This window comes from Nannobrachium achirus, assembly GCF_963921795.1.
Source record: "Nannobrachium achirus genome assembly, chromosome: 22".
NCBI lineage: Eukaryota > Metazoa > Chordata > Actinopteri > Myctophiformes > Myctophidae > Nannobrachium > Nannobrachium achirus.
Window position 1 is genome coordinate 48,147,686 of NC_137829.1, and position 23,109 is coordinate 48,170,794.

The 23,109-nt window shown below is 43.9% G+C and overlaps 1 protein-coding gene across 4 annotated transcripts in view; it reads left to right on the top strand.

Annotated features, from left to right (window-relative positions):
- Positions 1 to 352: 352 nt before the first annotated feature.
- Positions 353 to 23,109, top strand: part of LOC308308313 (rho-related GTP-binding protein RhoE-like) — a 28,038-nt gene continuing 5,281 nt past the window's right edge. The window contains exons 1-5 of one of the 4 annotated variants that reach the window (XM_080753701.1): positions 353 to 615; positions 3,606 to 7,176; positions 8,506 to 8,593; positions 18,647 to 18,756; positions 22,660 to 22,794. In XM_080753701.1, the coding sequence (XP_080609827.1) occupies positions 6,994 to 7,176; positions 8,506 to 8,593; positions 18,647 to 18,756; positions 22,660 to 22,794 (516 nt within the window). In that variant the 5' untranslated portion in view covers positions 353 to 615; positions 3,606 to 6,993. Of the gene's footprint in view, positions 616 to 3,445; positions 7,177 to 8,505; positions 8,594 to 18,646; positions 18,757 to 22,659; positions 22,795 to 23,109 lie in introns of those variants that run through there. The other 3 variants (XM_080753702.1, XM_080753703.1, XM_080753700.1) reach the window with 3 other exon arrangements.

Below are 23,109 nucleotides of genomic sequence, written 5' to 3' on the forward strand. Positions count from 1 at the left end.
GATGAGGCGTGTCTCTCTCTCAATTCCCAGGGCTTTATTGGCATGAGAAAACATACGTTAACATTGCCAAAGAAAAAGTAGAACAATACAATGTTGTATGTACAATTGAAGGGAATAGAAATGATGTGTTGTTCTCAGAGCTGTTACATTGCAATTGGCAAATCTAACAAAACCAAGAATTGTGCATTTGCTGCCCGCAATATTGCTCTATGTATCCACATGGGAAAGGTTGTGCACAAATAGCACTCTGGACTGTTTTTATGTACAGTGTAAATATTTGTATGTGTCCTGTATGTGTGTGTGTGTACTGTGTCTCTCTTTCTCCCTGCCTGTATGTGTTTGTAGGCTAGACAGAGACACTGAGAGGAAAGCACAAGTGCCTGTAGAATAGATATGGAGATTATGTGGTCGCTTTTCTCCAACGCAGTGACAGCTCTGGCGGCAGACACGAGCCCACCCGCAGCTCTCTCTCTCTCTATCTCTCTCTCTCTCTCTCTCTCTGAGGACAGACTGTGGGGTCCTCAACAGGGGGTCCGGGACCACTCGGGGGTCCTCAGAGTTACTCCAGGGACAGGGACAGATGCTGAAATATGACAGTATAAAGGTCAAGGGGAGGTAAGGATAATAGGCTTTGTTTTCTTTTACCAGTTTCGAGTAGCAGCCGCCTCTTAAGTGGCTTTTCAGTGCCGTTTTTAAGGAAGGAAGGGATGCTTTAAGGCCTTCGGCGTTCCACATTTTAGCGGCATAGCAGGAGAACACATTTGACCCTTTTATTGAGCCAAAGCTGGGTTGGACGTGATCTGTGGAGCTGCCTCTGGTGTTGTAGTTGCTGTTGTATGTTTAGGAAGTATTTAGACAGGTACATGGGTATCTTAGTGGTGTAGTGTATCTTGTACACCAGTATTTAGTCAGGTACATGGGTATCTTAGTGGTGTAGTGTATCTTGTACACCAGTATTTAGTCAGGTACATGGGTATCTTAGTGGTGTAGTGTATCTTGTACACCAGTATTTAGTCAGGTACATGGGTATCTTAGTGGTGTAGTGTATCTTGTACACCAGGCCCATTGCAAGATGCTGTACTCTGTCAGCTACCGTGAGCCACCCCACGCTTAGAAAGTCATTCGCGGTGAGGTGAGCCCGAGATGGAAGGTTAAGCAGAAGCCGAATTAGTTTGTTTTGGGCTGTTTGGAGCCTTGTTTTTATATACCATATATGTATACCATAGGTGGGGTGGGCTCCATAATCAAAGTGGGGGAAAAAAATATATATATTAAAGACCCCTGGACCCCTAGGGCTCAACAAATGCATAAAATCATGAGGATACTGCTGCGAAGGACATAAAACTATCTTACTCGCGAAGTTCAACCATCTTTAATTTGACCTGCTATAATTGCATTTCTTAGCTTACGACGGTTGTCCCAAAAATAATAATGGGAAAACAAGCATTGAATATTAAGCTGGCCGCTTGCCAGCTTGGCAGCAGAATTTAATTACTTATACCACCACCAGCAGCATTTAGTGACAATTTACAAGTATTTGTTCTGTGTGGTGGCTACGGTCCTAATTGTAAGCCCTTTGACACATCGATATCCATTAACGCGCACGAGAGTCATGGAGAACGCCTAACTAAATTGTGTGAAAATAACTAGTGCTGCAGAAAACAACCACACACACACACACACACACACACACACACACACACACACACACACACACACACACACACACACACACACACACACACACACACACACACACACACACACACACACACCACATAGGCTACATACATTATTAGCCCTGGTTGGTGATAATAACATGGCTGTGGTAAAACAGTTAATGAGGCCTGTCACACATGTGTGAATTGAGTCATTCCCCGGCCCTGCATCTCAGTTTAGTCACAAAGGGACATCATTTTACATACTAATCTAAATAGAAAAGGGCTTAAGGCGTCCAGTATACAGTAGGCCTATATGAGCTCCAGATAAGGGAGAGTAGGTTCTAGGAATATTCACAACGTGCATATCATTTTAAATACAATTAAAAAATCACACTCAGTGTGAGGTGAGCTATTTCTGAGTCAGGCCTAATTTCATAAAAAGACAACTTTGTTTTTTTACAACAAAAAACAAGTTCATATTTTAGATAGTCATTAGAGAAAAGATGAGTCATCAAATGTTTTCATTTACTTCTTTCTATCGTTTTAATGATTTTAACGATAATGATTTTGATTTGCATGCATGTCCCCAGGTTGAGCGCATGCATGCAAGTGGCTAAATATGTATTTTTAGACACAATAAGCCCATTCCCAAGATGCACCTCAATCTTTCATGGGCAGATGTGACTTATGGGAGGTGGTGTAAATAGTAACAAAGAAATTGCCGGCTTAGTGTGTCTAAAAATACATATTTATCCACTTGTACTCAAGTCCCCACCCACTGAAAATAGCAGATCTACAAGCACACAACGCCTCGTTGTGTTGGTGTGCTTGTAGATCAGCTATTTTCACAATTTTAAACCACTTTTTTTTTATAAACGGCTTTGGACATACAAGGTTTCCACGCGACAACAGTGATATGCTCCTAGACAAAGGAGAGTGTAGATGACAGCCATCCTTGTCTGTCACAGTGTGTCTGCGTGAAGTCTTTCCTGTTTGCCACTGTGGGGGATCTCAGCCCTCGCTGTCAGCAGCAATCACATAGGAGCACTTTGAACTCTCTCCAGCAGTGCACTCCATAATATAATAGAAGATACTGCTTTAACAGTGGGGATGAGTTTATTTTAGCCTCTGTCTTCACAGGCCGCACTTAATTCAGATGGATTCGCTTGGTTTGTCTTGTCTGAAGTGGAAATCAATTGCATCAAATATATTAGCCTTTCTTTTGTTTCAGTAGGCTACAGTGAATCATTCATTATCATTTGTTTATTTCATATACTTGGTGAATTTTAATATGTTCTATCTATTCCAGAAAAAACAAGCACCACAGCATGACATGGCATAGGCCTAAATATCAGCACCCGCATGCATGTTTACAGCAATTACCATATATTCAGGGGGAGAAACAGTGATGCCAAGTATGTTTATTATTAGGGACTTTGATTTGCTAGTTGCGTTTATTTCTTCTTCTTTTTTTTTTCTTTTTTTTCTCAAAAAGTTTAAGTGTTAAAATGTTGTTTTTTATGTGGCCACACCCTGGACACCCACCCGCTTCATGGAGTGTACCTGGTCTTATTCGTCGCTTCTTTTTGGCTTAGTTGTTTTCTGCGGTTGCTTATTTCTCTCGCAAAAGCTGGCGACGCCGGGGGGAGAAATGACACCGTGCACTGCTGCATGGCAAAGATCATCATTAGCTGCAGTCATACCATTAGCAGCTCATTTGGGGTGAGGCAGGGGAGGAGGGGGAGGAGGGGGGGGGGGGGGGGGGGGGGTGCACTAAACGTCGGGCCCCGGGGCACCGCCTGCAAATGAAGAGCTTTCCTTCCTGCAAGGGGATCCTATCTCTCTCTCTCTCTCTCTCTCTCTCTCTCTCTCTCTCTCTCTCTCTCTCTCTCTCTCTCTCTCTCTCTCTCTCTCTCCTTCATTATGCATCACTCTGACGAACAGCTGGAGGCAGAGGCAGGCAGGGGAAGCCACCGTACCGATGTTGGCCCCGCAGTGAGAGAGTGCATGAAGAGACAGTCTTCACACCACCACCACCACCACCACCACCAGGATATACACTACAGTCAAGCTGTAAAGTACAGAGAGTATAGCCTACAATACCTTGAGAACAGTACAGTATACAGTGGTGTAAACTAAGTACATTTACTCAAGTACTGTAGGCCTATTGTACTATTTTTGAGCAGTGCTCCTGGAAGGAGCTAAGCTCCATCATCTGGCTTTGTCCGGGACGAAGCATCCCGGACAAAGTGTCCCGAAGCGTTGCCTATACATCTGGCCTACATCTTGGCACAAAGCGCTCACATTTTGTTGTACGCCCAGGGTCACATTGGCCAAGCTTCGCTGGACGCTCATAAATAGAACTAATAAAAAGCCGAGGCGGACTGGTGGTGTACAGCAGGCGCGCTCACACCGGCTCCGTATTAGAGTTCTCAATGGGCCTGAAAATTAAGGCCCGGCCCTAACTGGGCCCTAACCGAGTCGGCCCGAGGCCCTACCCGGCCCCACTAGATAGCATGCATTTTAGGCCATACCATACACTAAATGTCAGGTCGGTTTCGGGTATGGTCGGGTTCGGGCTGAATTTGAGAACTCTACTCCGTATGGAACGCAGTTCTGTACGCCACCAGTCCGTCATGGCTCCGGCGCGTAGGTGTGTCCTGGGCGATGCTGTTGTTGTTGGAAAGTGATTTCCCGCATTTCCCACAGGCACACCTATACGCACAGCAGCGCTGCTTTCATTGGCTTCTCGGATCCGACGAACAGACCAGATTTGAATGAAGTTTGTTGAGACTAACATTCAAATAAAATCTATCCGTGACAGTCCGTCAGCTACGGCACATCAGTGTGAACCTTGCCGTATCGTAATCGCCGGGCTGCATCGCATGCCCCCATTGGAAATGAATGGGATACGTGCGATACTGCGATTACACAGATTTCACGTACCAGTTAAAAGTGTGTGAGAAGCTGTGTCCGAACTTTTGACTGGAAGGGTAGTCTGTGTGAGTGAGGCTTGAGCGTAGCCTGAGCATAGCTAGCTACACACTCCATGCACACATACTCCACATTTATGTATGCACGCCACGCACACATGCACGCATGCACGTACGCACGCACACAATATTGTATTGCAATCACCTTTCCAAACCAGTGCAGTGTAAAGTTGACAAAATAGCCAGGAGAACAGGTTGGTCCACAAAACAGCTCTTATATTAGTCTGAGTTGAAATATAACTAAAAAGAAAAAGAAAGACAAAAAAAGGAAGAAAAGAAACACCTAAACAGAAATATTGCAGTGGTAAAACTGAAAAGCAACCTTTAGCTTTGTCTGCACACCACACAGTGTAGCTTTTAAAATTAGTTTGAGCTCCAAGAAATAGACTATTCTGCTGAAAAGAGATCTCTTAAAAGTGTTGTTTCCCTACACTCTACTCTTTACAAGGCTCTCATTTCAAGGCTAAACAGGACTAATAAGTGAAGAAAGCAAGAAAGAAAGAAATACATATTGTTGCCTATTCTTCTGTCTATTTAATACCTTTCACCCCATCTTTTCAGTTAACTAGTTAATGACTCTTGAATCATAAACCACTTGATTACCTTCCTTAAATCCTCACTTAGCCCAGTCTGAATTCCGAACAAACGGCTTGGCTCGGCTGCTTATTATGGGGAAATCATTATCAACACATTCATTCAGCAGTCACTTTCCATGTTCACCCTCATGAAAATGTCTTTGGGAGAGCATTCCTCTGGATCTTGTTGTGAAATAAAAAGAATATAAGATGTTTCACCAAGGCATAAAATATTCTTTATAGGAATAAATGCCAACGCCAATTTTGACATCTGGTTATAAAACGTACCGATAAATCAAATCTTGCCTAACTACTGTAACTAATACTGAACAACATAACAAATAGCATATATTTATTTGTATCCTTCCTTGGTTTGACAGATCTGTCCCATTCCCTACAGCAGTGGTTCTCAAAGTGGGGTCCGAAGACCCCCAGGGGTCATTGAGGGTGTCATAGATAGGAACCAAATGGAGCCTCTGTAATCCAGAGTGTATAGGCTACAGTATAAATGAGCGTACAAATGGAACCAAATGCACGGTCCATTTCATTTGTACACTCTCAGAGTTAAATTAACATTGATTTTACAATATAAAATAGGGTCTCAGAGATAGAAATGCCATTAAATTGGGGGTCCGTAGGCTAATGCATGTCAAACTGGGGGTCTTTGAAATTAAAATGGTTCTGAATCACTGTTAGAGCCATTAAAATCATCTCCTATGGCGGGGTCCTGGCATATCTTTTCAAATGGGAGTCTGCAGGCAAGTGTCAATTTGGGGGTCCTTGACATGAAAAAGTTTGAGAACCACTGCTCTACAGGAGAAAGTTATTGGCACATAGGGGGCGCTGTTTTTCCAGGGTGGGAGGCTTGACAGCTCTGGTAGAGAGTCTACATCCCATGGCCCGAAGGAACGTCCGCGCTGTAATTGGCTTGTTGGTTGGTTGCCGGGCGACCGCTGCTTATTTTTACATGAACATTTTAGCCATGATTTTAGCTAGTTTTTAGTTTTAGCTGAAGAACAAGCAGAACTTAATGAATGAATCGGTGGCCTATGCATTCAGGTAAGCAACATAAAACCCTAGCTAACGCCTGCATTTGATTTGATTTGATTTGATTTGATTTGATTTATTGAATTGCTTGCAAGCAACATACAAGTAGGCTAGACAAGGATTTTAATAAGTAAATCCATAGACTTATTCCCACTGTGGCCTGCTTACAATCAACAGATATGGACATAGATCTGGCTAAATAACACAGAAAGTAGCCTACAACATACAAAAAGAAAGAAAAGAGAATTAACATTAAACATTTGGTATGCTTGCTGTCAACACATTGCACGAACACTGGTATCTACTAAAATAATATAGGAAATATTCGAATCAACGTCATTCTTAATCTATGCACTATAATAGGATAATAAATAATAGGCTATAATAATGTAATAGTTTTGTCCACCGGCAACTGGCCAATCACAGCGCGGCCGTGCTCCTGGGCTATGGGAGCAGACTGTATACCTCTCCCCAGCTCCGTATATAAAGAGCTGGAGCGGCGTCATCCCGTCAGTCATAGATAGAGCATGCTATCCAGTGTAAGGTTACAGTATCTGTATCACTACTACTATCACTACCGCTGCTGCTGGAGTGACTTGGATCGTCTATAACTGGAATAATATCTGCCTCATTATAATGTCCTTCATCTGAGCTTCTGAAGAACTCGTTTTTTTTTTACCAGGCACTTCTTGGGGTGGAAACAAATTAAGTCACTGAATGAAGGAGACTAAATCCGTCCCGAAGCTTCTCCTGTCACCTTTTAAACCCGCCGTCGGACACTACATGATGGATCCTAGCAGCAACCAGAGCAGCGTGAAGTGCAAGATAGTGGTGGTGGGGGACAGCCAGTGTGGGAAGACTGCCTTACTGCACCTATTCGCCAAGGACTGCTTTCCAGAGGTAGGCAGGCTGCTGTTGTTGGTGGTCTCTGGATGCATGTATGTGTAATGTATGTATGCTGGAAAATGAATGAGTAATGTGTTATTATAGCCATAAATCATCATAACTCTTGTAGAGTGCTTTTATTAACATATACATAACACATATATTAACTGTTAACGTCCCAAAATAAAAGCACTCTACAAGAGTTATGATGTATGGCTAGTGTTATTATAGCCTATATACTAGATCAGTGGTTGGTTCTCATATATGTTGATTTCAAGGACATCCTCCCATATAACTCCGAATAGTTTACTACAAATGGAACCAAATGGATCCGTGAAGGGTCCATTTGGTTCCATTTGAACACTACTCAGGAGTTATAGACCTGTAAAGGGGGGTTCCATTTGTTACAGACTAGGGTCAATTCGGTTCCATTTGTTCACTGTCAATGAGTTACAGTCCTGTAAGGGTCCATTTGGTTCCATTTGTACACTGCTCAATAATTACAGACCTATAAGGGTTCCTTTGGGTGTACACTGTTATGTTACAGACCTGTAAAAAAAAAGGGTAACTTTGGCTCCATTTGTTCACTGTCAGAGTTACAGACCTGTAAGGGTTCATTTGGTTCCATTTGTACACTGTCAGAGTTACAGACCTGTAAGGGTCCATTTGGTTCCGTTTGTACACTGTCTGAGTTACAGACCTGTAAGGGTTCATTTGGTTCCATTTGTACACTGTCAGAGTTACAGACCTGTAAGGGTCCATTTGGTTCCATTTGTACACTGTCAGAGTTACAGACCTGTAAGGGTCCATTTGGTTCCGTTTGTACACTGTCTGAGTTACAGACCTGTAAGGGTTCATTTGGTTCCATTTGTACACTGTCAGAGTTACAGACCTGTAAGGGTCCATTTGGTTCCATTTGTACACTGTCAGAGTTACAGACCTGTAAGGGTCCATTTGGTTCCGTTTGTACACTGTCTGAGTTACAGACCTGTAAGGGGGGTCCATTCGGAACTCCTTCAAGGAACCCTGAGAGGTCCCTGGACCCCAAGATCCTAGACCTAGATATTATTAATCTTGCCTTTTTGGATGATAAAGAAAGGGCGTTCATTGGCTTGTTTGTTTGGTGACAATTTACAATACAGGGTGTGTTTGTTACAGAGTAACTTATCTATGCCGGACATGAGTGTTAGTAGTTGTTCATGATGAATGATGATGACAGCTAAAAGCCTGTCTTGGTTGGTATGTTTGTTTCTGACATTATAGGTGTGCAATTAATTGATAATTAATGATTTCTTTAACAATATTGCTGTTTCTGGCCTTTTCTTTTTTTTCTTTCTTTTTTAGAATTATGTTCCCACAGTCTTCGAGAACTACACTGCCAGTTTTGAAATTGACACTCAAAGGATAGAGCTGAGTCTTTGGGACACATCAGGTAAGAAGATCATGTCTATAATAATAACAATTTTTTGTAACACCCTGACATGCGTTTAAAACTAAATGTACGTGTCACACATTGTTAGCCGCTATGCCAGTTGTTGTATAGCGTGATTATTACACTAAGGCTGAATCCTAAGCAGGAAACTAGTTGTGCAAGTGGAGTGTTGTATCGGAATATGACAAGACTGCTTCAGAATCAGTTCAAGGGGAGGTCCTCTATAGCAAGCTGAGCCCTCCCCTCCCACTTTCCATGCCTGCAGTGAGCATGCAGGGAGACACGCACGCGCACGCACACACACACACACACACACACAGCTTCACAGCCTCATGCGTTTTCCCAATCATACTGTATGTGTGTGTGTGCGCCAATTATAAACCTGGCCAAATCAGTTATTTTACAATCTTTTTCCTTTCTTTCTGATACCTATGACTGCTGTGTGTGTGTGTGTGTGTGTGCTGTGTGTGTGTGTGTGTGTGTGTGTGTGTGTGTGTGTGTGTGTGTGTGTGTGTGTGCGTGTGCGTGTGCGCGTGCGCGTGTGCGCGGTGCGTGCGGTGCGCTATAATGTTGACACCCACTTGCTTGCATCACTTAGGGTGACTTGTTCTTAGTGTTACAAAATGCTGCACACACACACACACACACACCTCTCTGGGGAATCTCCAGCTGCTCCAGGTCTGTTGGTAATTACCTCCTGTAGCCCCCCAGCCTGGGGAGATAGTTGGGTTGTAAATCCCCCCCCCCCCCCCCCACCCAGCCTGCCTGCCTGCGAGCTCACACAGTTGGTGTGACTGGACAGGGGAGGAGGGAAGGAATTTTGGGCAGAGGGAGATCTTTAGAGTAGACAATAGTCACAATAGCCTCCTGCTGTCTGTGGCCTCCTTCCCCACCCCCTGAAATCAATTAGATCTACAAACAACCCTATGCATGGTGCAGATCAGTGGTTTTCAACCCTTTTCATATCAAGGTCCATTATTTATTTCGGCATTTTAGCCACGGAAACCACCATTTGATGAGATTTAGCCTCTCAGACCCCAAAACGTAGATTTTGTTATCGTTGGATACGATTTTTTCGACGCTGTATTGATGTTGGTACCGTAAGAGAGATAACAGGCAAACAATCAAAATAACAATTCTTGTACAGTATCTTAATTGTGTAGACTTCTTGTAAAGGAACTAATGCAGATGTTGAACAATAATGTAACCCTTGAGAGCGTAAAATGAAACCAACTGGACCCTTACGGCTACGGGTCCATTTGGTTTCATTTTACACTCTCAAGAGCTGGGTCCATTTGGTTACCAACTCTCCATAATATAGCTGGGGACCACCTGGAACATTCATAATTGTATCTTTTCTGAAAACGATCTTTTCTCAATAGGGTGACATTCAGCCCTATGCTGCCTCTGGGCAACTGAATTTCCCCCGTGGGATAATAAAGGTATCTATCTAGCCCCTCAAAACAGGGACCATTACACTACGTAAACCTTAAATCACCCATAACTCCGTAACACACGTTCCGTTCGTCACGCATGCACACTTGTATGCATGCGCGCCTTAGGTGATGCATACAGGCAACGACTGATTGACAAGCATCAGCCTCGGCACTGAATGCAGACACGCAAGGCGTTTGTTCATGTTTTCTGATTGGTTAGGTGAGCATGTTTACTGCTGTTGTTACTGTGTTGGTATTTATTTGCACAGTTGGCAGATGATCTCTGCATATAAAAGTGTTTTAGGTTTAAGTGGTTTAAGAATGTCGGTCTTTAACTCACCCACTGCATAGGACGAGTTTGACGAGCTATATTTATGGGTCCACTCTGCTTATGACGAATATGACGAGTTATCAATTAGCTTTAATAACTATAAAACAAAAAAGTATGATCGCCGATTCGCCGTCCATAGCGCTCTATGGAACGGCCCTATTCACAAAAAACGGATCTGGATGTTCCAGAACGGAAATGGGGGGGCGGGACAACGACGCCTGTATCCTGTCTGCTGAAATGTCATCCGGTTCAATGTTGTGCAACACCAGCGTGGCGCTCAGTAGGTTTCGCTTTGAGCGATGGAAGGCTGTAGTGTTTTGTTGCTTACCGTGCCTGGATCGTATTGTGAATGCAATCGGTGAACCATCGCGCAATGGATTCGCGCGCGCGCCCACGTAAAGGTAGGCAAAATCCTGGCGGTGTGGACCATTAGAAGGGTCTTAAAAATAGCGGTGGGTGTAATGTGAAACGCTGCCAAATGTTACCATGACCAACATATCTCTGTAGTAAGTGGAACAGAGTTGTAGTAGCCAGGTCTTTGGGGCAACACTGAGTGCACTTTCCTCATCTCTGTGTGGGGCTAGTTTCTCCCCTCCAGCTCTCTCTCTCTCTCTCTCTGTGTGGGGCTAGCTTTGCTTTCTCCCCTCCAGCTCTCCCACCCTCTGGTTCAACAACCTGTACACGCCGAACTGGGTCATGTTTGTGCACGTTCGGAGTCCTCTCTTCATCAGTCATGTCATTAGAGAGAGTGAGAGAGAGTTTTGTGAAGGTATGCTGCAGAGTCAAGTGGCGCTAAAATGAGATGAAAGGCAGGGGGAGAGCGGACCTTGCGTTGCAGGGCGTCTTGTCTTCTATGGCCGTTTTGTATCTCTAATGTGCAGAGGTCTTAATGAGCTTTCCATTAAGTGGCTCATTAGCCGTAACTGGGAGGTCATCTATAGGGCATTCTGCTAACCACCCCCTGCCTCCCAGGAGCCACACTTGGTGTCTTTTTGTCTCTTTGTGCTGCGGTTGTTGTCACCTCAGGCCTAGTTCATGACACAGTATGTACCCTATGGGATGGATGTCACAGGGCAGGGGGGTTGTGCTTTGAACCGCAACACGCTGAAGTCCCCAGAGTTCATGATTCACCTCTTGAGAGTAGAAGTAGTAGAGAGTGTAAAAATCCCTTCAATTGTGGGGTGGGGGGTGGTGGATAGGATATCCTTTAACGATTCCCTCGTAACGCTCCGATTCCTTAACGGTTCCCTTTAAACGATTCCTATATATACAACACTTTGGCCGCCATATCCGCCAAAAACGCGTACATCGGTCTTTTCATTGTTTAGTATCAGACGGCCGTCCGATACACCCAGCAGTAATGCAGGGACTCAATTTCCCATGATCCTTCGGGAGATGAGGCCACCCGGACATCCGGTTTTCCATTCAGATCAATGGTAGAGAATTCAGAAAAGTGGATTTATCTCGGATTCTGCTCCCAGATTGTGTTGATCGTCAAAAATACACTTTTTTTCAACGGACCATAGGCCTAACTGAAGAACAGATCGTCGCAGTCGCAATTTCTCTTCACGTGGTGAAAGAAGACATGATCGTTGGACGTTACAAACAGCATGTACACTCATCGTGTTCACGCCCATGGCTTCCGTGGGTCCTTTGAAATAAGGTGAAATCATGAAAATCGCTGACGGAGTTGCATTTCTGAGTTGTAATAACTATACCCAGTGGGAAATGTGTTAAATGAGGTAGAGGGACCCTCTGGGTTACTTGAGGTGGGTTCCAACTGGAACCTTAAAGGTCTGTAACTCTTGAGAGTGTACAAATGGAACCAAATGGACCTTCACAGGTCCATTTGGTTCCATTTGTACACTCTCATGGTGGTCCTTGAAATGCAAATGTTTGAGAACCCTGGGTGTTGTAATTGCATAGCAGACGTGTGAAGTCCGGCTCTTGACAGTGTAGATACAAACCGGTTCTGGAAACGGTTCCAAAATGGCTCCGGGTTCCTCCAATGTTGGATCCGATTCCTCTGATCCCTCAATGCTAACCTGTCAGAACATTGTCACGGAAAATGTTCTCCAGTGTTCCTAGGTAGCTGACTAGCTGTCTAACTCACTTTATTTCACTCACAATGGGAGATGTATCACCACCACCACCACCACTGTCGTCCATATCTGCAGTTCTACAGTACGGCAGCGCATGGAGGGCCGGTCTTGCTTTTGTGATGAGAAATGAGTGCGTGTCAGTGGTCAGGGATGCAGTAACCCCCCCCCCGATTGAGCGGAGGTCCCGGGAGAATGCTTTGCTCAGCACATTAACAACGTGTTCTCCATCATCACCAGGAGATTAATGTCCTGTTCTGTGTCGCTGGGCGGGGAGGGGGCGTGGGGAGGTGTGTGTGGGGGGTGGAGGAAGGTCTTCAGCACCTTTTAGATCTATCGGTTTACAAATGGAAGACGCAGCAGCGCTCTAAATGTTGTTTTCTCAGACTGTACACAACGGCTATATATTATTATCTTGATGTTGTCCTGTTTTGCAGGACTTCGTTCTCCTGGAAAGGTGTTTTTATGTAGTACACTAGGTTGATGATTCTGGCTATAAACCATGACACAGTCAAATATCTGTGGCTATAAACCATGACACAGTCAAATATCTGTTCTTTTAAGGAAGAATGGCTTAAACCATTAAAAACGTGAAAGCAACTCTCTGTGTCATTTTAGATTTTAGCTTTGGGCTCTTCAAAAAAATAGATCTTCAAGCTTGTTCATCTGAGATTTTTGAACATTCTCTTGGAAAATATTGTATGTGTTTGAGAAATCTTCTCTTCTGGGGGTCCATGGCACAAATTTTTTCAGATGGGGTCCGCGGCCATGTATACATGTATATATCATATCATTTAGGTGGTCCTAAAAAAAAGTTAACTGAACTACTACTGCACTGATTTAGAAGGCATATTGTAGAGTTGGCCTGAGGTCTTGATGCGTTAATTAATATTGTGGATGGCTCTCCTGTAAATCCCAGTGTAGCCAGACTGACTATAAGCTTGTCTTTGATTTTATATGATAACAATGTTGTTTTTCACAACAGGGGATGGCATTAGCTCTCTGTGCGTGTGTGTGCGTGTGCGTGTGAGATAGAGAGAGAAAACTAATGGTCTCAGGTATTTCATAGGAAAGGTCAAAGCTTCAATGTGTGATTACTTCACCTGGTCGGCAGTATGAGGAACAGCAGGAACGACATTAATGACATGTTTTACATATTGTGAGTTAATTGTTTAGGAAACGGTGCTAGCTTGGGAGGCTCCTTCCGCACCGTTTCACAACTCCCAGTATTATAGGGACTTGGCCATGTACACATTTTCTGTCTAGCAGGGGAGGGTGTGGGCTGGTCTGTGCGTTGTTGTTGCTGAGGGCTCAGACTTGAGCAACAAGGAGGGTTATAATGAGCTGTCAGTCAGTCAGTGGTTCAGTGGACTCTGTACACTGTGTGTGTGTGTGTGTGTGTGTGTGTGTGTGTGTGTGTGTGTGTGTGTGTGTGTGTGTGTGTGTGTGTGTGTGTGTGTGTGTGTGTGTGTGTGTGTGTGTGTGTGTGTGTGTCTGTATGTGTCATTGTTTGTCTAGTCTAGTTCCACATCATTCATTCAGCAGCATGGCTGCCTGTAATGAACCCATATGTCCCGTCAACTCAGACGCTATCTTACCTAAACTGTGCTCTCCTGGTCGATAGAGGGCTGCACGTGGTGGTGACCTAATGGGTGTTATAGGTGAAGGAAGGCCACATTATTTCCATGCTCCGCTGTCTGGAAATGTCCTCACTTCCCCCAAACGTGCCGGTTGGTTTATGTCCGGCACTCAAGCATAGTATTCAACAAAAGATACATAGAATATATTTTGTCACTGAGATGACAAAATCGTTCACGCCACACACACACGCATGCACACACACACGCACACATTGTCAGCCTATCAGCCAGAAGGGGCGTGCAGTGAGTGCACCACTCGGCATGGCCCAGTCGCTCAAAAAATGTTTAAATTACAGCTGCAAATCACTTGGTGATAAAAAAAATAATGATTAAAAAAAAAAAAAAAAAAAAAGATTAAAATGACTACAAGTAATTGACATAATAAACAGTTGGTTCTGTGTGAAATTTAGTGGCGGAATAAATTGTGACATTTTCCCAAACCAAACCAAACCACATCACGTCATGTTAAAGAGTTCAGAATGTCGTTGAAAAAAACAAGTTCGTTCTTGCTCAAGCCAACTCTTGAGTTGTGTTGGGAGTTCAGTATTAAGGTTGAGATGTTTGTCTAACCTGATGGCCATATGTTGTTCCATTGGCCTGCATGGACTTCAGCCAAATAAGCTCTCATCCAGACCCAACCTGTAGATGTCATTACCTTGTCAAACTACTTCCAACAGTGGTTCTCAAACGTTTTTCTGTGTGACAAGGACCTCCCAAATTGATATATATATATTTGGCTGCCGACCCCCTCCATCTGAATATGTTTTGTGCCCAGAAGAGAAGGAGACTTTCTTTTTTTTTAATCGGAATTATTCCAAATCTTCAGAAAACTAAAAAGTATTAGCAGATGTATTAAGCTCGCAGCGTGCCACAAAGCGACACGCTGTGAGCTTGTAGATCTGCTCTTTTTGAATATCAAACATGTAAACGGAAAAAGTGGTTAAAACGATTGTGACGCAATATTAACTACTTTAGCTGGGGACCCCCTCTGAACCCCTCCATGGACCCCTGGGGGGGTCCCCGGATCCCACTTTGAAATTCACTTCTCTATCACAAGTAAACAGGAAGCCCAACTAGTTTAAACTCAGATCTACAAGGTCACAAGTCGTGTTGCAACGTGACACGTCGTCGTTTAGCTCGTATCGTGTCTGCTATTTTCGCCACCCAAATAATGTCCACCTGTTTTCAACCCCAAATGTTTCGCCTGCTGCTTAGCATGACACGTCTTGTCCAGAATAGGTTCAGCGCTGCAGGGTTTCAAGTGGTCGAAGAAGAAAGGTTTTGTGAATTTCAACCATATTCGGCATGAAGGGGCCGACGTGCAGTTTTGCTTGCATTGGGGTTATAGTTAGTCGCTTATACATTCCTCTCCTGCAGAGGAACTCCTGTCTCCCCAGTCAGTCAGTCCACACAGTATGAGGCTTCCTAGAGGCAACGCCTTTGTGTTGTCATCATCCTCAAATAACAGCAGCTGTCGGTGACACATCCAAGAGGCACAGGAGGAACCCCCTCTCGTCCCACCTCTCCCAGCAGCCATGATTAAATACCACAGCCCCAAATCCCCCCCCAGTCTCCCCTCGGGAATCTCCAGGGGTTTGTTTGTGTACCTGTCAGCTAAACCCGGGCGGGGTGAGGCGGGGGATAGGAAGCCATCATCACCTTGCTCTGTTTGGAGTTCCTGACTGAGGCATCTCCTAGGTAGGAGGAGGAGCTAGTAATCTGACTGGAAGAGAAAAAAATATCGTCACTGTCGGGCAGAAACCTTGTATTTCCAAGTTTCAAGTTTGTATGTTTTTTTACCAAGTGAGGCCCTGCTTCATCATACAAGACTGTCGCACAAAAGTAGCGAAAACAGCCGATCTACAAGCAACGCCTCGCGGTGCGAGGCGTTGTGTGCTTGTAGATCTGCCATTTTCACTAGTTTAGTGCTGTCTTGGACATACAAGGTTTCCACCCGACAACGACGATATATAACTGAGATTCCGAGAATTCCTGGCATGGGGCACAGCATTCCACCATGCTGCTGCTGACGCTTGAGAGTCAAGGTGGTGTTTGTCATGACAGAGACTGTTTTTAGATGCCCTGGTAGGATTGTTTTTTTTTAGGAGTTTGTGAGGTCATATCTGTTTGCATTTAGTCTTCCTTTTGTTATTCTGAGAGGCATTTCGTCACCAGTCGGATAAGAAGTGCAGGGGCGTCAATTGGGTATGGCAGGGGTATGCAGCTGCCATACCCTGGGTCCAGGGGGAAAATAAAAGTTACTTTTAAATATAAATCCATGAATGTCTCTTTGTCTATCTGTGCTGGTTATTATGTTGTTATATTACAGTAAAATAACTACAAATGCAACATTTTACAAAATTGTATTCTCCCCATCTTGACAAAATGGTATATTCCCAGGTTCCGCAGGTCAGCTGCACAGGTGCAATGCATTTTATTGTTAATTGTGGCACGTTTACTAACATGCCAGTTTAGCTGCACTTGAACAACCGTTCCAGGCTACCATATCCAGCCCAAGAAACCGTAGAAACGGGGAAAAATAAAATAAAATGTACTTCTTAAAATAAATGTATCATACCTGTTGCTAAGGTATGGCAACATGACTGGTGTCTTTACACCAGCCATGTTGCCATACCTTAGCCTTTTCTGAACTGATGCCACTGAAGAAGTGCCTCTGCTAAAGTTGATCGTAGGCCTATCGTCTCTGTATCTGAGATGTTTCATCTTATTATATAAAATGGAACACAAAAGCTGCCTCATCAGACATTAAAAGATTCCATAATTAGAGAGAAACCTCAAGTTTTCAAATGATTGTATAGGCTATAAGTGAGTAAAAGTACAATATTTGTATCTGAGATGCTTTGAAGTAGAAGTAAAAGTATTGAAATTTGGAAATACTCCAGTAGAGTAAAATATTACCCAAAGTAACTTAAGTAAAGAACTTGAGTAAATGTACTTAGCTACTTTACACCACTGGTGAATTGCAATAATTTACTACCAGGATGAGGGGGTGCAATGACCGATGGTGCCGCCCATACTAAAGATATACAGTATGCAGCCATGGTGGATAATGGTGTCCACTAAATGCACTAATGGCATATTATTTACACTCTCCATTTTATTTACACTCTCCAGGAGTTGAGAGACCTAATTGCCAATGGCGATGGAAAAAACATTTCATGCATAGCTAGCAATCTTTCCAAAAATAAATAAACTATTTTCTCCCATTGTTTCATTTCATGAAGTTCCTATTTTGTTTAATGAGCCCAAGGTGAGGCTGCTGGCAATGTTATGTGCGCTGGGCAGAAATGACAGTATTCTTCTATGGTCAGAAATAACTGTATTCTACTGTGCTACTATAGTTCCCACTCTGTGCATCAAGCAGGCTTATCTCAGCTGTTGAGCTGCTTGCCTGTGATTGTATTGATTCACGGATGTCCTCTGCGCTTTATTAAAAGCATTAAGCATTAAAAAATGTGCTTCATTAGCATTAAAGGGAAATAATAGCCTTCATGGTATAGAAGTCCTTTACAAATATGTCAAATCATCTGGGATCAAGCAGTATTTACTGAGGCCAAAGGAGTCTGAGACATTTCACAATATGTGTTAGTTAGTTTATTACATCACTGTCGTTTGATAGTTAAATAGCTCTCTAGATATGGGGTCTTCAATGTTTTTCAGGCCAAGGACCCCTTAGCTGAGAGAGAGAGATGAAGCAGGGAAATACTTAGTACTTTATACTTAGACCTTTGGCTCTATACTTTGTTTGCTCCTTTTTATCTACAAGCTAACACTAATGTTCCACAGAATATGGAGGTTTGGGTTCAAGTGGTTAATGTAAAGATATAAAAAAGGTCCTATCACACAAATATACGGTGCCCCCCCCAAACCCCCCGTTGTAGTAACTGAGTTACCGGGACCCCCTGTTGAAGTCCCCTGCTCTAGACTAGAGACAGCCGGCAAAAAGAATAGCTACTGTATGTAGAAAGATAAGGGAGGAACTGGCCTTTTGTGACTAGAAGACCAAGCTGTACCCAAAACAGTAAACAGCAGGGAGCCTGTGCAATCATGGCATCTTGACTCTCTGATAAGGCTAAAGGCCAGCAACCTAACAAATACATCAGGGGTCTTCAACGTTTTCAGGCCAAGGACCCCTTATTTGAGAGAGAGATGAAGCAGGGACCCCCACAACCTTTTCATAGGTTCTATATATAGTTTCATTGTTTGACAGCACAATCATCAGTGTATTTTGGATTCATGTCAATTTTAGTTTTCAGATATTTAACCACTTGAGCCGTCATTACCTAATAAACTTGACCTTTTACTCTATTCTTAGTCTGCTATTTTCCCCCCTCTACACCAAACCTCTTTGCCGAAAATAGCCGATCTACAAGCTATGTTCGACCACAATTCTCCCACAACTGTATGATTTTAGTTTTCCCACTTCAATTGCTTTATCGGAAGAATATTTGGTGAAACGTGCCTCCTTTTTCATGCAAAAATAAAAACAATAAAATCTCATGTTTTGACTCCTCTTGTCTCTCCAGGTTCACCCTACTACGACAACGTGCGTCCTCTGTCCTACCCCGACTCGGACGCCGTCCTCATCTGCTTCGACATCAGCCGACCGGAGACCCTGGACAGCGTGCTGAAGAAGGTGGGTGGAGGAAAACCGTCCTCGGAGCGAGGAAGTCGAACTGTTTACTTGTGTTTTGTTACTAGGAAACGCAGAAGGAAGTGGCTCGTTCCTCCTAAAACAGCATACAGACAGTCTCCTGACGAACGTCTAGAAAGGCTGATACTGGGGTCAAGAAGTGGCTTCTAAAAAAAACATCATCTCCTCTGGCAGAGATCTAGGTCTGTCTGTATGTACCAGGGAGAGAGGGAGGCCTCTACCATTGTGTATTAGGGCATTCACCAAATATTTGAATATTCGAATATCAAAGTCACTATTCGACGTTGTTCACCAGAGTCGAATATTCGCTTATTTTTATAGTTTTCTCTTTAAAAAATATATAGTTTATAAAGCTTGGCCAGATAGGAAGTCATAAGAATGAGTTGTCAATGCCCCTGGTGGATGAATTTGTCGATGCTCTATACCAGGGGTTCTCAAACCTTTTTAGGCCATGACCCCCACCCTGACAAGCACTTGGAATTGTAGGTATTACATTTAATGTGACTTGATTCCGCAGATAATGATCACCTCTTGCTTACTTAATATTTGACAGTTTGGCCAGTCCTGTAGAATATTCGACTATTCGAATACTTTGAGGTCGAATAATTCGAATGAGTAAAAAACAAAAAAAAGAAGAAGACCATCACCAAACGATTTATTAAAATGTCAACTATTTGAAGATCTGGATCTGCGAATCCAATCCGGGTTTCCTTCCTAATAAGACGAGAGAAGGAAAATAGATCCGTGAGAGAGAGAGAGCGAGGAAGGGAGGGGTAGAGGGGTGGTGGTGGTGGGGGGGGGGGGTGTTGGGTTTGGGGGTTTAGATGACCCCGGATCCTCTGATCCTCACGTGAGGTCATCGGTACCAGACCTTTGTTCCCAGACATGGCCGGTTGGACGTGGCCTGACCTTTGACCTGTGATGTCAGTCAGGGTTCACGTTGTGCCAACCGAGTGGAGTGTGATCCATGAAGAAGAAACAGGAGGTGGCGGGGAGGGGAGGGGAGGGGGCTCACACCCTGGAGGGAACATAATTACACCGTCTGTTTTTCTCTTGTCATTCGCCCCCTCCTCCGTTGGAACACACACAGACACGGACACACACACACACACACACACACACACACACACACGTTGGGTTGGTATTACCGTACTATACTTGTCAGGACAGCAATGTTTTGGATGACGATTTTTTTGTTGTTGTTACATTTTTTTAAACGTAACTCTTGCCCACTCCACACCACACCAATGATTCGCCATTCAACACCCTTGCAACATGCAACTACTTGCAACCATTATCCCCAATGGCAGTTGCAAGGAGTTGCATTGGTACGGTTGACCTTTTTTTTGCAACCCATTTTCCACCCAGTGCCAATGATCTAATGTAATCCTGGGGCCTACACTCCCTCTGCCAACCTGGGGAGAGCAACAGACTGACCTCATGCTTCCTTCTATGCATGAGGAGTCCAAGCCGGACTACTTTCACCTGACAGCAGGTTGGATGTAGCACGTGGAAGGAACTCCATCAGGCGCCCCGGCTGGCCAGAGGGAGGCAGTATAGAGACCAGGATTACTGCATGTTTTTTTGTGAGGGTAACTATACCCTAGGAGACACAGGGAGAACATGCAAACTCCACATAGAAAGGCCTGGTTGACCTTAAAACGGTTTTGTAGCAAGGAGTTGCGACTATTGCCTTGGTGTGGTTTGGCCCGGGTCTCAACCCTACTAGGATGAGGTTAGAGTTTAAGGTTAGTTGGCTCAACCTTGTAGGAATTAGCAGGAAGAACACGGCTGCAGCGTCTCTCTTCAGGGTACACAGACAGACAGACAGACAGACAGACAGACAGACAGACAGACAGACAGACAGACAGACAGACAGACAGACAGACAGTTTGTTTCCAGAGGGTCCCAAGGAAAAGTATTCAATGTAGCATCACAATCATTTTAACCACCAAATAGCAGATCTACAAGCTCACAGTGTGTCACTTTGTACCACGCTGCTATTTTAATGTTTAAAAAAAAATATATATATTGAAATGTTGAGAAGATTTCACAAAACCTTTTCAGAAGAGGATCTGGTGTATGCGGCCAAATACATACACTATACATTATTTGGGGGTCCTTGACATGAAAAAGTTTTGAGAACCGACTGTTCTTTAAAGGGCTATGATAGAACCGACCATTGTTGTCCAAAAAGAAGGAAATTGGACGATCATCGTCTGGTGGTGGAAAGGGAAGGGAGAGCCAGTTGTTCATGGCATGGAGGAGGAGGAGGAGGGAGGCCTGGGAAAACTGCATGTTTTTGATTTCTGCAGTTCATTTTGGCTGAGCTGAACAGAGCTAAACAGAGGGGCCCTTTGTGTTGTGGAGGATGACTGCATGGCGGGGCAGCTGCATCAAGGTGGCTGAGTCACTCCAAAAAGCTCTCCCGTTTCTTTCTCGGCACAACTTGTTTTTCTGTGCAAAACTCTTGATTTGTAGGAAGTGGCTCTTGGTCTCAAACGGCCACAGAAATGTTTCACTTAGTAGCTTAGTATTTCCCCCCCCCCCCCCCCCCCCCCCCCCCCCTCTCTCTTTATTTCTTTCTTTCTTGATATGAACAATATAGTCTCGCGTAGCCAGACAACTATTCCACAATCTCCGAATGCTATATAGAGTCTGGAACGGCAGCTCCCGAACGGCGAGTATCGGAAGTAGCCAGTGTTGCACTGAACTGTAGTCCCATTGGAAGCATAACAGAAACACAATAGCTCAGACAAAGTCATTCGAGCGGCCTATTCTTGTTATGGGTGTATAGTTTAAGAAAACGTTTGAAAACATCATGGAGGTAACACCAATAACACCCAGAGAAAGACGAAATAACGCCCCCAGAAATATTGAAAGGAGACTTAACGCTTCCAGTAGGACATGTTATTGCTACTGCACCAAGGGAGCGGTTGCGTCACATCCGCTTTATCTCGCACTCATCGTTTCTATTTCCGTTTGCCAGACTGTATGCCGGGAGCATTTGCCCAAATCGCGGAGGCAACAGTCTGGCCTCGCGAGACTATGAACAATAAGGCCATCATGTGTTTAGCACTCGCAATAGAAAATGACACTGATCGTCCCCTTTACGTCGGCCACTTCGAACTCATGCCATCTGGACGAGGATACAGAACTCTGACATGGGGGAAAGGTTTATTTTAGTTTGAGTTCTGTTCCTTCAGCCATTGTCCCACTAAACAAACTGCCTCGCTTATATGATGCTTCTGCTGCGCTATACTGGGGACTTAAACTGCCATGTTGTCTGTGTGCTATGATTAATTATGGTCATCGTGTTTTTCTGTTGAACATAGGGCCTGTCACGATATGACATTTTACATGACGATTAATTGTCACTCAAATAATTGCGATTAACGATGTAATTGTGTTTTTGTCGTTGATAATTAATTAATTCTTATTAATTATAGATTAATTCTATAAGTGTCTTTTGAATCCTTCTAAGGTTTTTTGAAAAACCCTATGTTTCTATGTCCGCAATCTGGCCAGCCATCGTCAAAAGAAAAGGTCCTTTTCACTTAACTGGAGCTCAGTTAGTCTGTTCTTGAGAGACTACTATGTCAGTGGTTCTCAAACCTTTTCATGTCAAGGACCCCCAAAATGATATTTATTTTGGCCACGGACCCCCATCTCAAAATATCTAGTTCCAGGGACCACCCAGAAGCAAAATTTGAGTTACAAACGTTCGCTTTGAAAATACATTATGTTCAAAGATTTGCACACATTTTCACAACATTTTCAAAAATAGCAGATCTACATCTGCTATTTTTCAACAGTTAAAGCAGTCAATAATTCTAGGCCTGAATGGGTTAATAGACTATTAATTCTTCTTTCTTTCTTCCCCAGTGGAGAGGGGAGATCCAGGAGTTCTGTCCCAACACCAAGATCCTGCTGGTGGGATGCAAGTCCGACCTCCGAACAGACCTCACCACCCTGGTGGAGCTGTCCAATCACAGACAGACGCCGGTGTCATATGATCAGGTGAGCGCTAGTGCCATAGACTAGTCTGGATCACTTCACTTTTCGGGGTTGTAACCGGTCTGGAGCGGAAACCACAACACGTCATGTTGTAGTACTCAAAGGACTACAATTTGCCAGAAAGATCAAACCGGATTCTGTTTTAACCCAAAATATTCCCCTGCGCTCAAGGACATACTTTTAGGGCCTACCTAATAAACTCCTTGATGCGGAGTAGTTTTGCTTTTGAAAAATTCGTTTGGTATATGCATCTTTTAGTCCAACTGTTAGAGACTGACAAGACTACACTAGGCTACTCGAGCATTTTAATAGGGATTG